The sequence below is a fragment of the Mustela nigripes genome, chromosome 3 (genome assembly GCF_022355385.1).
Source record: "Mustela nigripes isolate SB6536 chromosome 3, MUSNIG.SB6536, whole genome shotgun sequence".
Taxonomy (NCBI): domain Eukaryota; kingdom Metazoa; phylum Chordata; class Mammalia; order Carnivora; family Mustelidae; genus Mustela; species Mustela nigripes.
In genome coordinates, this window is record NC_081559.1 from 160,750,433 (window position 1) to 160,771,699 (window position 21,267).

General features: G+C 44.6%; 1 protein-coding gene and 1 long non-coding RNA gene across 5 annotated transcripts in view; one reads left to right on the plus strand and one right to left on the minus strand.

The window, feature by feature from the left end:
* VPS13B (vacuolar protein sorting 13 homolog B) overlaps positions 1–21,267 on the plus strand; it is a 756,179-nt gene that overhangs the window by 708,103 nt on the left and 26,809 nt on the right. For all 3 annotated transcript variants that reach the window (XM_059394925.1, XM_059394927.1, XM_059394926.1), the window contains 4 exons: positions 1,674–1,820; positions 3,819–4,102; positions 6,612–6,739; positions 6,983–7,182. In XM_059394925.1, coding sequence (XP_059250908.1) covers positions 1,674–1,820; positions 3,819–4,102; positions 6,612–6,739; positions 6,983–7,182 — 759 coding nt within the window. The remainder of the gene's footprint in view (positions 1–1,673; positions 1,821–3,818; positions 4,103–6,611; positions 6,740–6,982; positions 7,183–21,267) is intronic.
* LOC132014201 (uncharacterized) lies at positions 153–15,461 on the minus strand. Of its 2 annotated transcripts, none has more exons than XR_009403238.1 (3): positions 15,406–15,461; positions 14,845–14,951; positions 153–229 (listed from the first exon to the last, which is right to left on the minus strand). It is a non-coding gene; the product is annotated as an uncharacterized LOC132014201 (long non-coding RNA). The 2 variants fall into 2 exon arrangements; XR_009403236.1 differs by lacking the exon at positions 153–229 and adding an exon at positions 12,121–12,290.

Consider the following 21,267-nt stretch of genomic DNA (forward strand, 5'->3'; position numbering starts at 1 on the left):
GCTACTTCATCAGAGTAGCGCGATTCAGAATGACCTTACTCCGGGGAGAAGTTCAATTTTGACGGGCGTCTTTGAAGAGCTTCTTGAAAAGAGTTAGTGTCATTTGGTGACTTTTTAAAAATAAATTTCTCCGATACAAAGAAGTTGTTTCTCTTCAGTATTCAAGGCTGGTATCCATTTCCTCAGAGTTGTCTGGGCAACACATGTTTATGCGCTGCCGGCCAGAAGACTGTAACATGGGTGTAAATGGCAAAGAACTGTAAGCGTGAATCACCCAAAGCTGAAGACTTGTAAGTTGAGATCGACCATCAAAACCTAGGAAAAATGTCACAATACACCATCCAACACCCAGTACCTCCTGCACCTCAGAGAGTGGCCACAGCCACTACATGAATGTGAACAAATGAACGGACTGCTGGAAAATACATTATTATATGTATTGATGTCTCCTTATTCTTTCCTAGTGATTCTCAAACTTTTTAGGGCTGGGACCCCTTTATTCTCTCCAACATCATTGCAGACCTCCAAAACACTTTTATTTATGTGGGTTTTAGCCACTGGTATCCATCAAACTAGAAATGAATACAAAAACTTTAGAATGCAAGAATACGCAAGCATACATTCTGCTGGCCGTGACAGTGATGACATCATAGGTCATAAAACCCCTGGAAAACTCCACGGTACACTCATTAGAGAATTAGAGTAGAAAAGACAAGAGCATCTAGGTATTATTATGAAAACAGTTTTGACCTTTGGACCCCCTAAAAGGATCTCAAAGACTCCCCGTCTCACTCACATACACACACACACACACACACACACACACACACACACACACGAGTCCCAGGCCACTCTTTGAGAACTGCTGTCCTGACATTACCACTTACTAAGTGGAGATCGTCAGGCAACGGATATCTTCTCTGACCACCTGTCAGTACTGCGGTGAAGGAATGACAGGGTACATGGTGGGTAAGAGAAATACCACAGAGTCAGACTGCATGGTTTCCAATCCCAGCTAAACCGTCTCTGTCTTTATGACCGTGAGCAAGTTACTTAACCTCTTTAAGCCTCATTGCTGTCTTCTATAAAATGGGGATCATAGTAGCTGCCCTAAGTGGGTTTTGTAAGGATTCTGTGAGTTAACACACATCAAAAAGCAGCTCACAAGAAAGCAGCATATGAGGGCCAAGCATTGATTTTTTTAATCATCATCACTGTTCCAAGTCCTCAGAACACCCAGTGGTCCCCACTAGGCCTTTGGCGAGGGAGCTGCTGTGATAAGCATGAAGAAGGGGAGAGGAATGCTTAACTGAATTCTTTATGTTGAAAAGATGTGTGACATCTGTTAAGTAAAAGTGTTTATAGATAAATGTTTTGTGAGGAAATTGGTTATAAAACTTGAAAACAATTCTCCATCATTGTACCGTAGCAGCAGAAAGAACTGGTTCACTGGGATCCCCTGTTGTAATAGTGGCCCCTTTTAAGGGCGGGGACATTTTTGAGACTGAAAGGGGACACCAATAAATACTCTGGAGCAAAAGGTAAAATTGGTACTGTCCAGAGCAAACCAATAGATAAAATGACCTTTTAAAAATAAGAAAGTTTGATATGCCTTATATTTTTTTGCCTTATTGTATTTTATGAAAATTATTCTTTCCTCAATTGTTTTACAGCTATGTCAGTTCTGCATCTCCTCCATGGTACAGCAGGGCATACAAATTATTCAGATTGAAGACAAAACCATAATAGTCAATAATATGCCATATCAGATATTCTACAAGCCGCAGTTCTCTGTCTCCAAACCCCAGTCTGGAAAGGAGGTAAGCCTTTCAGAATATGATCGATTTGTCGCCTTCAGTTTTGATATATCAGCAATAAGTAAGATGAATTTTTTAGCCTAGAGAAAACTGTGACTGAATATAGGTAAAAAGAAATTTACTTGTTATTGAATTAAAGCACAGTTGTCCTGGTCAGCACTTCCAAGGTAATTCATGAGCAGAAATCCTATGAAAGCAGCAGATCCTGACACGCAGCCGGATCAGTGCCGCCTGCACCCCATCTGCTCGGGGCTGGGGCACACACTTCCAGCACGCTCGCTAACCCAGAGCCCCCCCAGCAGGGCCAGGGCCTGAGGACTGGCTCCTGGGGCTCATGGAAAAGACCATCTGCCTCCCAGGCTGCAGGGCTGAGAGGAGCCATGTGGTCAGAGGCTCGGCCCCGCAGAGCCGGGATCTAGGAGCCCAGAGTTCTCTGCCCACGAGGAGAGTAACTGTGAAAATGTCCCTGCTCATTTATGTGGACATCTCGCTGGCAGGATATGCAGGAAATGAATCCAAGAAGGGTTTTTTTGATTCACTTCTTTATACAATTAAAATGAACACTTATGTTTTGGGAGAGTAAGGAGATCTTTTAAAAGGACTTGAACACGTAATATGCTAAGTGGTCTGCTATTGTTTTATGCTATTGAAACGATCACATAGGAACATATTTCTTTCTTTACCTCTGTCTGCGTTTATTTTTATCCCTTTCAGCTCCTAAAAATTACATTAGAACAATAAAATAGGATGGAAGTCTTATACTTCTAAGCTCACAGTGCATTATGGTATTGCCAAAAATGTCAGAATAATAGAATTTCATCTTGGTTCACCGAAGTACTGATAGAATAACTGGGTGACCAGAAGTCCCCAGCTGGGGGGTACAAGTCAACAATGTTCACATTTTAGGTGAGGATTTGGCAAGAGAATCAGCATATGTGCAGATAATTCTCCTGCTTCTTCCCACCCTAGTGCTTTCTGAGACATTGGGTCAGGGATTTCCATGCTGACATTTCTTCATCTGAAAATAGGCATAATTTCACATTCCTTGCAGGGTTTTGGTGGCAATTAAATGAGATAATATGAGTAAACAGGTGAGGCACTCAGGAAATGGTGGTACCCAGCAGCAGCCACACCACGAGCATCACAATGAACTTACCTCAGCTTCCTGAAGACAAAGGGAAGGCCCAGGTTCTTCTGGGCAGGTGGGGAGTGTCCCCTCTGTCAACCCTACCCTGCATCAGGCAGGTGTGGGAACTTCTTTAAAGACATGGTAATCCCTGGCCTCTCAGGAACACCATGTGGGATAGTGGTAAAACCACCAAATAGGAAGCAGGAAGCCCGGCTCTGGCTGGGCTTTGCCACTCACCATCTCTGTGTTGTTGGACAAGTCATCAGTTCTCTGGAAAGCAGCTTCCTCAGATGTGAAAGGGGGGTTTTAAATAAAGTATCTCTAAAGGTCCTTTTTAAGTCTGAAACCCCAAGACTCTCTACCTGTGCCAGAAACCCTATGGAACTTCAACTGAGGGTTGGGGTCAGAGTTTCTTCCTCCCTCAGGATAAGCCTTACACAAAAATTACCTTCTAAGCTCCCAGCTCATCAGCTCTCTTCTGCCCAAGGCCTCTCAGGGCTCACCCTTTCTGTTTGGCCAATCCCTATCCAAGAGGACTCCCTCTCTAGCACATGGCATGTCTCCCCTTACGACATCTGGATTTTTGCAGTACCTGGGGTATATTGAGAACTTTGCATCACCTTCTAAATCGCCCCGGCCTTATCATGTTTCATTATGTCCAGAAAAGCAGACCCTGCTCCCACTGCTTGTAATGGTCTCATTAGGGCTTTCTCTTGGGCCTGGGATTCTAACATTCCTGAGTACCCTACTTGGCTACCTCCTGAGAATCCACAGTTATGGTTTTTTAGAAGCTGTGCCTTCAAAAGCTTAACTTCTCTCCATTGTTGTAGCCGCTGTGCTATCTCAGCATTGTCTTTTTCTCTTTTTTCCAGTATTTTCATGTTCCAGACAGTGCTACTTTTAGCATTTGCCCAGGCGGAGAGCAGTCTGCTGTGACATCCAGCTCCCTTCCTTGCTGGGACTTAATGCCTGATGTCAGCCAGTCACCACTGGACACATCCCTGCTTCAGAAACAGATCTTGCTGGCCTTTTCTCCTGCGGCAGGTGCCGCTGGCTCCCCGGGCTGGAGCCTGCCGGCCATAGTTAGACAAGAGTTTCCCAGACAGAGCGTAGCAGTGCCCCTCAGAAACCGTGGGGACAATGGCTTCTGCACCAGGTACCTCTGTGTGAATGCCCTTCTTTGTTTGTCAGTGCGGCTCTTCGTCCAGGTGCTGGGAGGGACAGAGGAACGGCTGCAGGGCTCCCCAGATGTAAAACTAGGTTTTACTTTTATTTTTCATGACTTCTAGATATTGTAGGCAATTGGGCAAATGCTTTGATCACATGTGGATTGGCCCAGTATCCTACCGGTGAAGATTTTTCCTCTACTGCTGACACAGCTTATCCTTGGGGCGGGGGGGGGGGGGAATGATAGTGTTTGTCCCATAGATTGGTGGCAACACAACACAAGGAAAAGATCACCTTCCAAGAGGACTTCTTAGCCTCTGTCAAGGGTTAAAATATGAGGGAGGCAAGTTGGAAAACCTTTCTCCTTTGCCATATTTTACATCGACTTCAAAATGGAATTTTTCTTTAAAAGCCATTAAGAGAGATAACTTAGATAAACACAAGTCACAGAAGACTCTGTTCTGTGGTTGTTCCTGCACGCAAGTTGCTCCAATTACCGATTACCAATTATGCAAATAACAACCACAGAATCTAGCTGGAGACATGTAATGGTTTGTGCATACTGGACTTTTAGTCTGTGGTTGTCTTGCATGCAGTACGTTCCTTCTGTAGCTGTCAGGAATAACTTATTTATGGTATATGTAAAAAGGACAAAAGAACACATACTGTGATCTTACCAGAGGTGCCTTCTTCCCATGATTGGGAATTTACAGACTTTGAGACTTTAGTTCCCTAACTTTTTGATGTCTACAGAGATTTCTAATAGTCATAGTTTAAAAGATAATTTCCTAACTCATGTCATCCATAATAGTGAGGCCCTGCTCCCTACACACACCCCTTCGTCATTCACAGCATTCAGAAATATCCCTGATTTTATAAACACTTTTCATCCCCTGATCCCCTGATCCCCTGATCCTGGAGAGGAGTGGTTATATTTATATTCTGGCTGGAGAAGCTAAGTGTGGTGAGTTTAAGGAAGCATTTTTTAAAGCGATGTGAACTTATGTCGAGAAAACAAAATTTATTTTTAAAACAGAAAGGCAAAATCTTAAATAAAATTGCATTTGGGATTGATGTTTAAAATTCTAAGAATTGGAAGACATGATTTTATTAATATAATTTAATCTTATCTATGAATACCAAACTAGATATTCGATTGAAAATACCATATGTTAGTCCTGGCTCCCAGCTTTCTTGGCTAGCAAGAAGAAATTCTCTGAGGTTGGCTTGCCCCAGCTCTTTCAAAATTAGGCTGGGAAAAAAACTTTGGTATGCATCCAAGGCCTGTACTCTGCAAGTGAATTCACTTCCTACAGCCCCATCTCCTCCTGTCTCTGTCCTCCCCTCACTCCGACCCTGCACATTTGATGGTATTTTTTTTAAAGATTTTATTTATTTATTTGATAGACAGAGATCACAAGAGAGTCAGGCAGAGAGAGAGAGGAAGGTAAGCAGGCTCCCTGCTAAGCAGAGAGCCCGATGAGGGGCTCAATCCGAGGACCCTGGAATTATGACCCGAGCTGAAGGCAGAGGCTTTAACCCACTGAGCCACCCAGGTGCCCCTGATGGTGTTCTTAATATGATTTCGCCAAATGCTAATGGACAGTTCACTTTAGCATTTCAGACAAATATGATCTTTGGGGAGGACTCACACTGGTGAATAGGATAAATGGCAAATGAGAAATTCTTCAGTACACTGTCCATCCCTCTCCATCCGTGTAAACTGAGGGCCACCTTTGGCAAATATCCAATTCCTTTCATTAATTTGATCAGTCCATGCAATTTAAACTTCAGAGAGGATTTTTTTTTTCCTGTTTTGATATGAAATGTTGTTTGGTCGTCTGTGGTGTAAACTGGAAAATTTCAGTGTCTCCATTGCCTATGCCCACACAGCAGTTTTTCCAAAGCCAATTAAGACAGTTTTGCTCTTGGTAGTCAAAGTGGAAATCACGTAAAGTTCGACAATGTTGTGCAAATTGACAGCAGGCATCATGAGCCTACCTACTTTTAGAATATAAAAAGACCAAGGACCCAGATTCTCTGGCACTCCTTCTAAAAGCACGTCAGCTCCTCTCTTGCCAAGACTTACCAGGCACTGTTGAGGAGGACGGGACTGTGCATGAAGAGCTTAAGGCACATTTGCCCAGAGAAAAGCAGAGCAGAAAGCAGGGTTATTAGTGGAAGGTTAGCTGTAATTCTAAGTGGTAGAAGTTATGTTTTTTCCCTTTTAAATATTTTTTTACGTCTTTGAATATTTTATGATAATCATGTGCTAACATTGCCATGAAAAAAAAAAAAATCGGTAAAGCTATAATTAGCGTATGATGGTTAGTGGGTGAGAGGATGGGCTCCTTTCTCTGGAAGCATTTCCTCTGGTGGATAAAAGAGAAGAAGATGTGGGGTGGTGAGTGTTACAAATCTGAATAAACACGTACCAGGAGAGTAAGCATTCATCTTTTTCTAAACCACTTCTGTCATTTGATTTGATTTCATTCTAGGGCAGTAGTACTGACATATCAAGAACACTGTGGAGTGACTTACTTAACCCTCTCTGAAGACCCTAGTCCTCGAATAATTTTCCACAACAGATGTCCAGTAACAATCCTTATAAAGGAAAATATCAAAGGTATATTTTGTCGCATTGAATTTAAATAATATTAAGCCTGTATTCTTTCTGGAGGTTTTTATTTATTTATTTTTTTCCAGAGGTTTTTAATTCAGTAGCTACCCGTGATCCTGTGAAGAATGTTTAAATAAAAGTATCATTCGTCCCTCTTCCAGAAGTTTCTCCTGCTGCATTATGTTTAATATCTCTTCTCTATGTCTTCAAGGCCTAAGTCTTCATGTGCCTTTTTTTTTTAAATTTCAGATATTCCTAAGTTTGAGGTTTATTGCAGAAGAATTCCTTCTGAGTGCTCAATTCATCATGAACTATATCATCAGATTTCCAGTTATCCAGACTGCAAGACCAAAGACTTACTTCCCAGCCTCTTCCTGAGAGTGGAATCTCTAGAGGACATAACAAGCGAGTGGAGTGATGCCATTGACATCAACAACCAGGGGACACAGGTCAGTGAGCCACGCATCTTCCTGCCATGGCCCAAACACAGATTCCCTTTTCTAAGGCTTCTATGCTTGTCTGGTTTTTTTATTTTTGTTTTTGGGGTTTTTGTTTGTTTGTTTGTTCATTTGTTTTTAAAGATTTTATTTATTTATTTATTTATTTATTTATTTGACAGAGAGATAGAGAGAGAGCCCAAGTAAGCACAGTGGCAGGCAGAGGGAGAGAGAAAAGGAGGCTCCCCGCTGAGCAGAGAGCCCAATGCAGGGCTGGATCCCAGGACCCTGGGATCATGACCTGAGCCGAAGGCAGCAGCTTAACCAACTGAGCCACCCATGCCCCCGTGCTTGCCTGTTTTTAAACAGACTTTTCCAAATGCTGCACTTCTTGTCCCTGTGTGAGGACGCAGGTGTATCCATTTTTCCATCCTCATTAGGTTATAAATTCTCAGATACAAGTCTGGGTTTCCCAAATGTACTTACAACTGTTAACCAGCAAGGAGCACTTCGTAAAGGCAAGCCCCTCTTGGGTCTAATCCAAGGTCAAGAATGAAATAAAATTGTTAGACTTCTCTACATAGAGGGTGGTCCTACTGTCCAGATTTTAGGAAAATCATAATGGCAACCCTAGATACATCCCCTCTTTAGAAAATTTCAAAACTTAATTTAAAAATAGGCATATTTTTGCTAAAAGTACATAACAGTCTGCAAATATAAGTACAGTTTAAAAACCTGGAACAGATAAATGTCCCAATTTGTCTGTCTTGCTCTCCATGTTGGTGGTGGTTTATTTTTGTTGAAAATGGCGTATGAACCTAGCATTTCATGTCTCCTATACTTAAAATTTGCCATCTTCCGGTGTATAACAAAAAAGTCACTACTATATAGCAATCACCTCTCTCTGGTCCATCCTCTAGTCCATCCTCCCTCCACTCAGCCCCCGGGGACCACAGCTATCCTTGGCGCTCTGAGCTTGTCAGGTTCAAGGCACCACCTGTGAGCGGAACCACACCACACAGGTCCTGCCACCACGGCCTGCCGTGCCGGCTCATTTCCCTCAGCGTAGTTAGTGTCTTCGGTGTCAGTCCGTGTCATGGCATGTGATGCTGCTTTCTTCCATTTTAGGGCTGAGTGATCTGTGCTGTACTTGGTTACAGATCTTCCACACCTATTCATTCATTAGTAGGTCCCATTCACGGTAATGGTTATAAGACATCTATTAAAGTTACAAATATATTTACTGTAATAATGATTATCATTTAATAATCGTTTACTGCACACCAGGCATCATGCTGAGCTCTTGTCATTCATTCCTCTCTAAGTCTACGTAGCCATAAGAGACAGGTCAATGGTCCCCATGTTACACGAGTGAAAACTGAGACCTCCAGAAGTAACACAGCCCAATTCCCTGGCGTTACTAGAAAAATGACTGGGATTTGATCCAGACGTGCCTGATTCCAAAGCACTGTTCCATACCACTATGCTATGAATCCTACTTCCCCACCTGGGATTCCTGAACACCCCTTTTCCCCAGCTGGCACATTGTTTCTCATCTCCTGACAGACTCTCTGTCTTCCCCCTACTGTGAAGTCTCCTCCCCACTACAGGCCCCCCATTTGTTCATATAACACTTGTAACATTGAATTGCTTTTTTTTTTTTTTTTAAGAATTTATGTATTTGAGAGAGAGAGCAAGAGCAAGCCTGAGCCAGAGGTGAGGGGGTTAGAGGAGCAGAGGGAGAAGCAGACTCCCCGCTGAGCAGGGAGTCCGATGCGGGGCTCAGTCCCAGGACCGCAACTGACTGAGCCACCCAGGCACCTCTCTAGATATTTCTTTAAGTGATTTCCCACCAAGTTAGATTTCCTGGCAGTCAGATACCTGCCTAATTCCTCCTCGGCCTGTGGGAGAGTGCCTGTCGGCACGGTAAGAGTAAATATCAAATCCGTAAATGAAGGACTGAATGAAAGACTGACTGACTGAATGAATGAATGAGAAGATGAGACTAGGCTAGAGAGGTGGTGTGAAGGAGGGCATGAGAGCCCCGGGTCTAGCCTTGGGAAAGGCCAGCGTGTCAGTGCAGAGCAGCAAAAGAGACGGAGAGGAAGAGGCAAAGTGGCAGGAGGACCACCAGGCAGGGGAGACAGAGAGCCCCCGAGGAGCAAAGTTGACAGGCTGGAAGGTGGCGGAAGGAGGGAAGCAAGGTAGCGATTGGAAATGACAAGTTCAGAGTGAGCGGAAGGGAGGGAGGGGAGGCACATGTGAGAACTGTGTTTTCCAGGAGTGGGGCCATGCAGCGGAGGAGGCCGGTCTCTGCGCTGCAGGGGTGGAGGCGGTCAAGGAGAAGTGGAGAGGTCAGTGAGGAGTGCCCGGGAGACAAGTCCAGGGCCCCAGGAGTGAGGTTGCGCTGGAACAGGAGGACCTCGTCCTCTTCTCTGCCTGCAGGAAAGAGGTGGGCAGAGGTTAGGGAGAGCTGCTTCGAGGGAGGGACCGGGACATTGAGGGAACTGATGCACTGAGGACTGAAGTTTGAAGTACGGAGTAAATCACCTGCTGAGGAGAGAGGGAGAGGGCTGGGGGCTCTGGGGAGTGAGTTAGCAGTGGGATCAGGTGGAGGATGCAGCCAGGGACAGGTGCAGGACAAGCCGAGCCACCAGGGGCCACATTCACCTTGGAGACCTGCCTTTGTAGTGGTCCCCACCCTAGAGGGGTATGGTTTCTGTCCTCAGCACTCATGGGCTGCACACTGAGAACCTGCTAGATCTGCGCAGACCCCGAGATGCTCCTGGTCTCATTAACTTACAAAATAAAGATTGCAAACTTCCCAAGGGCTCCTGAACTCCTCTGCGTCAGTTTGAAAATTTTTCAAACCTTGCTTGCTTCTCTGTGTCTAGGGAATTCTTGACAACAGGCCTTCTGCCTGCCAAACCTTATTTGAGGGATTCCCATTCACTCTAAATTTCCTCAAACCTTTGTAGTCACAGATACTTCAAAGCTAGGAGGAGGTATTCTTTCCAACACCCTTATCATCCCTGGTCTGAGGACCCAGCAAAGGCTCATGTTCCCATTAATCTTTGAAGAGCTGTGTGCCATATGTCCAGCAGACCACAGTTTGCTTCCTACTCCACAGGAAGATGTGTTTCAGAGCCTCACCGACATCTCAGGAATACACCAGCGTGTATAAATCACTGGGGAGTAAAGGGAGTTGTGTCCTCTGATGAAAGGAAGCAGCCCTTCTGTAGAAGTGAGTTCATTTTCCAAGAGCCTTTCCTCAGCCCTGGGTCTGAGGCCTATGATGCAAATTTCAAAGCTTACCTTAAAAAGCAGGATAGGGGCGCCTGGGTGGCTCAGTTGGTTAAGCAGCTGCTTTCGGCTCAGGTCATGATCCCAGCATCCTGGGATCGAGTCCCACATTGGGCTCCTTGCTCCGCAGGGAGCCTGCTTCTCGCTCTGCCTCTGCCTGCCACTCTGACTTCCTGTACTCTCTCTATCTCTCTGACAAATAAATTTTTAAAAATCTTTAAAAGAAAAAAAAAATGGCAGGATAAAAACACCGTAAAATCACCAGTTTGCTCAAGGAAGACAACTCCTTTAGCTTTTGCCAGTGATCGCCCCTTGCCTCAGCTCTGGAAATAAGACAGTGTCATGTCCTATACTTTTGAGATGGAATATGACAGGGTCAGGCGGAAAGTAAGTTTATAATAACATAAAGAGGTGTTCTTTAGATCAGGAAATCCTGGGAAGATCTGATGGTGTGTAGGCCATAAAATTCTGACCATTCTTCATGTGGGTTTTCCTGGGCTGTGTTACTAGCTGACATGTGGCTAGAAGACATTCCCTAGTTACTCACCAGAGGTCCCAAAGCAGCAGCGGGTGCTCTTAGCCTTAACTTTTTATCAGGTGTGAGCCTGACTCTGGGGGAAACATCTCTAGATTCTGAATAAATAAGAAGACATTTTAAAAAATGAGCTTATGTGGACCATTTTAAGTCACAGTTTTGATCCCATCAGGGAGACACATTGGGGAGACAAATAATAAGCAAGTGCTCCCAAGGCTATCGTGTTGGGAACTCTGGGGGCAACTGTGAAGGGAAGGTCAGTGGTCCTGCTAGGGTGTCCAGCAGATGAGCTTGGGAGGCTAAGAAGAACCTCTCCAGTAAGGGAACCTCTCCAGTAAGGGATCCTCTCCAGTAAGGGATCCTCTCCAGTAAGGGATCCCGTACTTCAGATTGAACAGGCATGAAGTAGACAAGAAAGTGGGAGATTTTTTCTGGGCGAAGAAAGCAACGTGTTTGAAGCTTCTGTGCTCAGACAGGGAGCCTGGTCCCTTCAGGGATCTAAATGCCAAGGTGGCCAGAGTGCCAGATGAAGGAAAAGGGGCCGGGACAGGGACCAGTGAGGCAGTTCAAGGCCAAACCCGGCCAGATTCAGTATCTGCAGCCAAGGATTTAGGTTTTTATCTTAAGAGCCACGGGAAGTCTTTGACTTGTTTATGAAAAGCAATTTCTGAGCCATTGAAGCAGCAAAGAAAAATGAGCCCGTAAAAACCCCAGAAGGTTTGCAGGTGAGTTTTCTTCTAAAAAGATCCAGTAAATTCTCACTATCTTTGATGCTTAGCAGAAGTGTTCGGTGGAGTCAGCATCACCAGGGTTTTCTTTTCCATGTGTGTGGAAGAGGCGGAGTAACGGTCCTTCATGTTTCTGTAGCTCTCTGCCATTTACAAAGTACTTGCGCATCCACAGTCTCTATTCTTCCGTTCATTTATTTGGCAAGTTTAATGGAGGAACTATCCAGGGCCAAACCTTTTGCCCTGAACAAGGCTTTACTCCTGCTCCAAGGAACTGAGCAGAAGTAAGTAAATCCAGTCAAGTGGTATAAGTCCCAAGACAGAGCGTTTGATCACGGCAAAAATTCTAGGATCATTAGGGCAATAATTTGTGTGTTTCTTTTCCTGATGAGAAGATTGAGACTTAAAGAGTAATCATCTAGGTGGCTTATAACTAAGCAGGATCAGACTGGAACCGGGATGTGCCCACATGTGACCCAGTCTTGTTTTTCCTGTACCAAGTGGAGGTCACAGTCTGTCCTTTGGAGTCCAGCCCTGGCTACAGGAATTGCTACCTGAAGGTTCATGAAAGCACAGGTTAGAAGAGGTTTTCTACTTTCCCCTCTATCCAGGGCAAGAGTTCCTCCCGTGCCATCTCCCCTCAGTCTTCTGGCTCAGTTTCATTCCAGCAGTGACTATAGGAAAGTTTCTGCCCATGTCGAACTGAAAATCCTCCCTCCGTGGCATCCACTCCTTCATCCTTGTTTTACCCTCTGGGGCATCACAGATTGTTTACTTCCCTCTAATATAGCAACACTACAATTATTTGAAGGCCGCCTCAACATCTTCTCTAAGTGTTCCCTTATCCAGGCCAAACATTGCTGGTTCCTTGAATCATTCCTTCAGTAAATGTGATTTCCAGACCCATCACCACAGTTACCCTTGTCTGAATACACTAGTGTGTTATGTTCCCTTTTAAAAATCTGGCAGCCAGAATTATACATACTATTCCAAATGTGGTCTAACCAGCTATTACCTCCCTGTGCTTCCATTAATAAAGTGGAAGATTGAGTTAGCTTTTTATTAACAAGTTCAGACTGTTTGTTATTATTGAACTTGTGGTCAACCACATCCCCCAGGTCTTTATCATATGACTCGCTGTACAGTTGACTTTTTGAACCCAGTGACAGGACTTTGCATTTATCCCCAATAAATTAAATCTTGTTGCTATTGGCCTCGTCCAGCTTGTTGAAATCACTTTAAAAAAAATTTGTGATGCTGTCATCCAACATATTAAGTATCGTTGGTAGCTTTATGTCATCTATAGATGTGGTGAGCATGCATTCTACGTGTTCGTCCGAGTCATTAATAAGTATGTCGAACAGGACAAGTCCAAGGTCTGCAGGCTGTGGTAAATCACTAGGTACCTCCCGAATGCATGGGTTCAGTTAGCCACTAACACCTCAAAATGCACAGTCATCTGGCCACATCTCTTAAATAAGAAAATGCACCTGAAAACGTTTTTTAAGCCATACTGTTTAAGGTGTTTCTTATCTTGCTTTCAAGGTTATCATGACACTTTGCTAAATGCCTTGATGAGCCAGGACTCAAGTAATATAATCAGTCCACTTGGTGCAGATCAGACAGAGGGAATAATCCTGAGAACTACCGCTTGAAGAGCATGTGGTCATTTTCCAACATACCCTTAGCCTCTGTCCGGGAACCTTTACATAGAAGAAGACTTAATCAGCCCAAGGGAGTATCTGATTTCTAAAACATGCAGTAAAGCTATTTTGGCTTTTTGTTTACTTCCCTCGCCTTCCCCTACATCCCATATCAAGGATAGAACAGACATCAGCTAGTTGGTACCCACTTCTGCATATCTGCCAAGTGCTGTGGTCTAGAGTCTTCTATGTGTCTACAGTTTGTTCCAGCTGAGACACACCTGCTCTTAAAGATACTTGGGAGTAGGGATTCCCCTAGATATTTTTCAGCTGTATACAGAGGGAAGACTTATACTCTGAACATCGCTATTTTGTTTTCGCCCTTATCCATCATTTTCTCATTTTAGAAACTGATCATTTTAAAAATTCATCTACCTTTTTTCCTCTTGGAGATCAACTCTCACTGCTTTAGCTACCAGCTATCATCCAGTCACTCAGATCCATCTCGGGCCCCTGCATCTCTCCTAAGCTTCAAGTCTTGTTCTTCGCCAACCACCAGACATCTCCACCTGAAACTCACAAGCACCTCAAACCCAGCATGTCTGAAACCAAAGTGACCATTTTCCACTTCTAAGAGAAGCCAGCTTCTCTTAGAGTCGCTCCTTCCCACTATAGAAACCTTAAATAAGATTTCTGTAAATTTGTATTGAATTCCTGCTTTACGTCAAGCATTCTACAAATATGATCTTTAGTCCCTGCCACATTCCTTAAAGGCAGATACTACCTGAAGCCCAGGGAGGTCACCTTTCACAAAGCAAGTGGCCTGGGATCCAAACTCTAGCTGTCAGTCTTCTGAGCCTATATTTTTCCTGCTGTACCCCAATACCTTCCTTTCCCTCTTCCTCCTGCCCCCACACATCCCCTAAACCACCAGGTTCTGGCAGAAAGTCCTCAGAAGTTTCTCTGGATCTGCCCCTTCTCTCTGTGACCATGGTCTACTTCAGGCCTTTTATCCATCTTCCCTCTCCCAGAGTTTGGCAGTAGCCCCTCAAAGGACCTCTGTGTTGTCAGCCTCATCTCCTTCAACTCGGTCTCTACAGCTACCACCCAAGTGATTACTAAAACACAGAGTCCAGCTCAGAGAAGGCTCTCCAGGCCACTAGACTGCTTAAAACAGGCCACCACCTGAGACAAACAGGCTGCGTGTTACTTCCATACCCCCTCTGTAGGTAAGGGGTCTGTCCGGCCCCATAGCACACACGGAACTCTCTTCTTCCCTTCAAAGCCTAAGTCTTAACTTGGTCCACATCATGGCTTTCCCTCTTCAGATATTTTCTTACAAGTCACTTCGTCTAGAAATAGGAGTACTACTTCTCAATTTATTCCTTCCCAAAATAGGGAGTAAAATTCTTTTATGAAAAAGAAATGTTAGCCAAAGGTCAGAACAAATAGAATGGCTAATTACCTGCAGATCTATTTACGGAGGCTGAGTGTCTGCCATCTGCCGGCTGGAGACCCAGGAAAGCCATAGTGTGATTCAGTCCGGGTCCAAAGGCCTGACAACCAAGGCAGCTAAATTCAGGAGGAGAAGATGAAATGAGATATCCTAGCTCACCAGTGAGGCAGGGGGTAAAGGGGGCAGATTATTCCTTCCTGCACCTTTTGCTCTATTCGGGCCCTCTACAGACTTCCCCCCACATTGGGGAAGGCCATCTACTGAGTCTGCTGATTCAGATGCTAATCCCATCCAGAAACATCCTCACAGACACATCCAGAAATAACGCATAACCTGAGCACCCTGTGGCCAGTCAGGTTGACACAAAATCAGCCATCACAGAAAGAAAGTAAAAATCTAAGGTGGGAGCACAGGAGTCAGGTAAAAGAAAGAGAATTGGAAAGGGAGGAGGCCCAGCAAAGTGTATCCTGTGGCTGTTGGAGCCCAGAAGAAGAGGAAATGAGTAAAATATTAGAGGAGGAGAGCCCAGAAGTTATTTTAGTAACAGGTGAACCTATTATTGAGGTCTACCTCAGCTTCTGTGCTGGGGTGTTCTCTGCCTCCCTCCAGATTTTCCCTGGATTGCCACATAGAGCCTGCAGGGAAAAAGAGGGAGACCTGGAAAGAGAGACTTTCAGGAATTCATCCTTTCATTTCCTGTGTCCCCTTGTAACTTATTAACTTAGTAAAGTTAAATTGATATCATTTTAAAAAATATTGTTTGCTGGACATAAATCTAATAAGAATTTTAATAAAGATAACTGGATACATAGGAAAGCACAAGTTTATTAAAGTGTTTCTTACTTGTAATCGTGGTAAAAGACCACGTAGTAAGTGGCGGGCAGGACAAAGGCCTGGAATGATGTTCTTATAAGCACACCAGTGAGAGAAAGTTTACTTGATCAGAGTAAACAGACACAAACAGATACAAATGACAAAATACAGAGTATCCTCCCAGGGTTTAGTGGTCAGAGCAGCAAATCTACCAGATGTTGCCTGATAGCCTCCTCCCCCCTTCCCCCCCACTCCAATGTGAAGTGAAGAAAGAACAAACACTTAAGGGATGGCACTGATCAGGACAGACTAGCTCATTCGGCAGTAACAGCTCTGCAGCAACAACAGAAAACCCCCTTGGTCATCAGTCATATCATCGTCCCTTTTCTACATGTGAAACAAACAAATTGCCTCCCTGGAGCTCCATCCAGTCACCACATCCCACTGGAAATCCAGTACTCCTGAGCAATGCTCTGAGTCTGCGCAGGACTCCCTTCATCTGGAGAGCTGGGAGCTTGTGGCCTCCTCCCTCTCCCCTCATTTTACAAGACAGGATAACCATTATAACCCCTCCAGAATGGAAAGGAGAAGAAAGAGAGACATAACGGCAGCCCCTTATCCGTGACAATTCTGAAAATTTTCTGAGCACGTAATTGTGGGGTTTCTACCCTGGAGCAGGGTCTAGTCTCTGAGCCCCGTTTCTATTCTTGGAACTGCTTTCTTAGCATTTTTCTTCTAGTCCCTGGATCTACCCTCAAGAGCTCTTCCTCGAGCCCATCTCAAGCTTGTATTGCGTTTCAAGCAATCACAGTCTCTTCCAGTCTAGACTTGTGAGTTGATTGGGCAGTAGTCATTTCTTAAGAACTATTTGATTCTCAAGGATTCATGTACTGATAACCACACCCATGGTCCTTCTCAAGGCATATTTCTGTGCTATCTTGCTTCTTCGCTTCTCTCCAGATTTAAGAGAGTTTCTGTGGCAAACATATACTTTTAAGCTGAACTTTCTTCTGAGTCACTTGAAAAACTGACCAATTCTTTCCTGATATCTGAGCTCATCTCTTCTTGAATACATTGCCAGAGACAGCCAGCAGCAGCCAACACACACTACTAATGTTTTGTTCCCGAACCTCATCTTCTGGAGGCACAAATGGATTAGGTTTATAATCTGCCTCCCAGGTAATATCAGACAACAGTCTTACTAAATGTCTTGCTACTTTATAACATGAATTGCCACTTTAATATCTTCCAGTATCAATTCTTACTGCCTGACCATTAACCCAAGGACTCCTATTTTAGGTTTTTGCAGGAACCCTACTTCTAGTATCGATATTACATTAGTTAGCTGGACGAGGCTCTGCAGCCTTTCCAAATCCTAGCATTTACTGCTTGCTCATGCTGTGTGCCCAGGGCTCATGGTCACTTTCCATGGTCACTCAGGGATGCAGGTTGATGGAGTCTCCGTCACCTTCTGTGTGCCCCACTGTAAAAAGACACCCCCAAACCTAGAGGCTTAACAATGAAGAACATCTCAGGAGTCTGAAGGTTTGTTTGGGTGACTTTTGTGCAGGATGAGCCTGGGATCACTCATGCAGCTGTGTTCGGCTGGAAGTTGGCAGAGGGAGGAGTTCAGCTGGACCGTCTGGGCATCTCTCTCACCATGTGGTTTTTCTTCTCTAGAGAGGCTAAACCAGACTTCTTCACATGGTTGGCAGGAGGGCAAACCCCAGGGATTAAGCTTTATCAGGCTTCTCGCCTCTCATTTGCTGATATCCCGTAAGCTGACGGCAGTCACAGCCAAGCTCTAGATCAGCAGAAGGAACCAAGCAAAGGCCTGGAAGCTGGGTGTGCAGCTCCCTGACTGTGCAACCGTCTGCCACAACCAGCTAGACCAGGAAGCAACAAGCTTTTCTTCAAAAAGTTTCTTCTTTTTCTTCAGTAAGCATTTTCAGTTTTGCATGCAATACAGTCTCTGTCACAATTTCTCCACTCTGCTGTTACATAGAGACAGTATGTAAATAAAGGAGCATAGCTATGTCTCCACAAAACTTTATTTACAACTAACAGGCCGTGGATTGGATTTGTCCTGCCACTGATCTAGAGCATAGAACCTGTATTCAGCCTCCACAGCAGGGGAAGAAGACTAGCTCTTTTATGCTTTGGCTCAGAAGTAACGTTTGTCAATTCTGTCTTTAGCTCATTGGCCAGAACTTAGTCACGTGGCCACACCTAACTGCAAGGGGCTGAGGGGTAGAGTCCCGCTCTGTGCTGGGCGGAGCTCGGTACGCATGGACACTAGAAGTCTCTACCCCAGCAGCTACATTGAGAGGATATCCATTCAGGTCTTGACTGCATATCAGGTGCTGAAGAAAATGGACATAAAACCATTGTCCTCACGAGCTTATACAGAGATCATAATGATTAATATATGAAGAGGGAGAAGCATTTATACATCTTTGCCCTGAAATCATTAGTTATTATCCCATCATTTGTGTACTTGGCTTTGTTACCAGCTAAGCTGAGAGCAGTTTGAGGGTATGATTAGATCTTCTCGGTCCCTGAGGCACCTGGGTGGCTCTACCGGTTAAGCATCCAACTCTTGATTTCTCCCTGGGTCATGATCTCAGGGTCATGAGATGATCTCAGGGTTGTGAGATCAAGCACGGCATCAGGCTCCCTACTCGGCAGGGAATCTGCTTCTCCCTCCCTCTTCATCTACCCCCGACCTCATGTGCTCGCTCTCTCTCAAACAACTAAATCTTCAAAAAAAAAAAACCTTCCCTATCCCTAATACAGTGCCTTGCTCTTTGTAAGAACACTTTAAGTATCAAGTAATTGGTTGAATGACTAAATTACCATCAGACCAAAACAAGGATTTGTTTTAAAACTTCTGAGGTAGGTACAGATGCCTAATTTCCCTGGCAGTTAACTAACTAACTAACTAACTAACTCCCTAATCCCTAGAGCTGCCGCTGTGCAAAATGCTTGGCATTGTGAGCGAGTGGAAGGAACACCCAGAAAAATTTTTCTCCAGAGTCCAGATTTTTTATGAGAAGTACCTTAAAGGTTTAAGTCCATTTGCTTGCTTCAAAGTCCCTTGGGCAGTTAACAAAAACCATCAGCTTGATTTATCTTTCCTATCTTAGAAGGAACCAGTATCCTTCCTCATTTCATGATGCCTAAGGATGACTTTGAGTTTGAGCAGAGCAGTAAATATTTCCCTTTTTGAGCCTCTCCTTCCCTCCTTTGAGGGTTGATAGTTCTCTCCTAAAACCCTGGGATATGCACTTAAGTTATAGTCACTGAGAGAGGGAAATACAGATGGGAGCACAGGGCCTTAGAAAGGTTTGTGCTGGGGCACCTGGGTAGCTCAGTGGATTAAAGCCTCTGCCTTCCACCTGGGTCATGATCCCAGCGTCCTGGGATCAAGCCCCACATTGGGCTCTCTGCTCAGCCAGGAGCCGCTTCCTTTCCTCTCTCTCTGCCTGCCTTTCTGCCTACTTGTGATTGCTGTCTGTCAAATAAATAAATAAAATCTTAAAAAGAAAGAAAGAAAGGTTTGTGCCAAATGAATAATCTCACGTCTATAAACCTAGTAGAAAAGCAGTTGACTAAGGGCACCTCGGCAGCTCAGCCAGTTGAGTATCCCACTCTTTATTTCCACTTGGGTCATGATCTCAGGGTCGTGGATTCGAGCCCCAGGCTGAGCCCACTTCAGGCTCCACGCTCAGCAGGGAGTCTGCTTCTGTCCCCCCTCTCTCTGTCTCACATCCATGGGTTTTCTTGCTCTCATTCAAATAATATATATATATATATATTTATATATATATATATTTTTTAAAGCAGTTGACTTACTTTATATATCATACAAAATGATAAATATGAGTGTTTTTGAAATAATACCTGTCTTGTTTTAGATTCATGAGCTTGGCCATTTATTAAGTTGACTGCATTCTAGATTTTGTCCAAGTTCATTTTTTTTTAAAGATTTCATTTACATTTTTGAGAGAGCATGAGCATGAGTGGGGTGAGAGACAGAGAGAGATGCAGCCTCTCCTCTGAGCAGGGAGCCTGAATCAGGGACTTTGGGATCATGGACCTGAGCTGAAGGCAAACGCTTACCCGACTAAGCCACCCAGGTGGCCCAGGTTCAATGTTTACCTTAGAACAGACAAGGAAAATTCAGGATACAGGATCTTTTAAAACATATTTTTTAAAACAGTTCATGTGGGAAACACGTCCGTGGAGCACAAATGGACCCCACTCCTGCCATGAAGAAACTGACAGTCTGATCATTGAGTCAGGTGTGTAAACAGGTGACTGTGCCATGAACAATACAGAATTGTAACCAAACAAGTGCAGTTTAAGTACTTTAGGAACATAGAAGTGAGTATCAAGCTGAGGAAAAGAATAGGAAAACTAGAGGGGACATTCGTGGAAAGAGATATCCTTAAGGAGCAGGTGCAAAGATATATAGGCTCTCGCATGGGGTGCGGTGGGGGGTGTCTTCTGGGCCCCAGGGGTGCTGAGTCGCAGACAAGGGCCTAAGCTGAAGCAGTGGCCGTGGAGCGCAAGAGAAGGCTCTACCAAGGAGCTGGCTGAGCGGGAGCGTCTTTGGACTGCTGGGCCGCAGGACATGGGCAAGAGGCAGACCTGATGGCCAGCTGCCTGACCCGCCCCGGGGTGCCGCCCCCAGTCAGGATTTCTGAAGGAGGAGCGCTCGTGCACCAAAGAAACCCCGTGCCATTGAAGTGACGTCTGGGGTTCTCTCTGCGGTTCTGCGTCCACTCTTTCCAGGGGCTCCTCAGCCGGTCAGAGTTAGAGTACCTTCATTCCCTGGCAGGCAGGCACCTAGCTCTGTTCCTTCCCCCAGGAATTTTTAGCCTTCCTTTTCTTTACTGTCCTAGCAATAATAAAGGGCCCAGATTTGGCTGAACTGATACCGCAAATTATCACAAAATCAGCGTTCCCAAACATAGGTTCTTGCCTCTACTCTCAGGTAAGGCTGGCCATGAACATGATGTTCTTGGAGTTGTTTTTCAAATAGTTCTGTTCTGTTTTTCAAATATTTATCCATTTAAGCAACCTCGGTATTTCATGCTGAGAGGACATCTGTTCTGCTGGCCTGGCACCTGGCTTCTGAGATAGAACTTTCCTGGGGCTTTAGTCCACCTTCCCATGGAAGAAAAATTAATTTTGACTCCAAGCAAATGAAGTTATCTGACATTGTTACAAGTATGTGAGGGACTGAGAGACCTTGAGAAGATTATGGCATGTCTTGATAGGTTTTCTGGTACGTTTCTGAGTCCTCCGGATAGATGGGCATCCTCATGGTAGCGAGTCAACACTCGAGAGTCTGAAAGTTTTTTCATTTTGCATTTCAAGTCCTGAGTTTCAGGAGATTATTTTCCACAGAGATCCATAAACACACATCAGGCTGGCCCATGACTGGACTCCAGCCCACACAGAGCTATTTGCCAATTCCAAAGGAGGAGAGAATAAAGACACTCGTGCTCTGTCATCATCCATCATTGTTTTTTGCTATGAACCTTACAGCTGGATATTGAAAAATCTGGATTTGATCTTTCTTTCTTTTCTTTTCTTTTTTTTTTTTTTTTT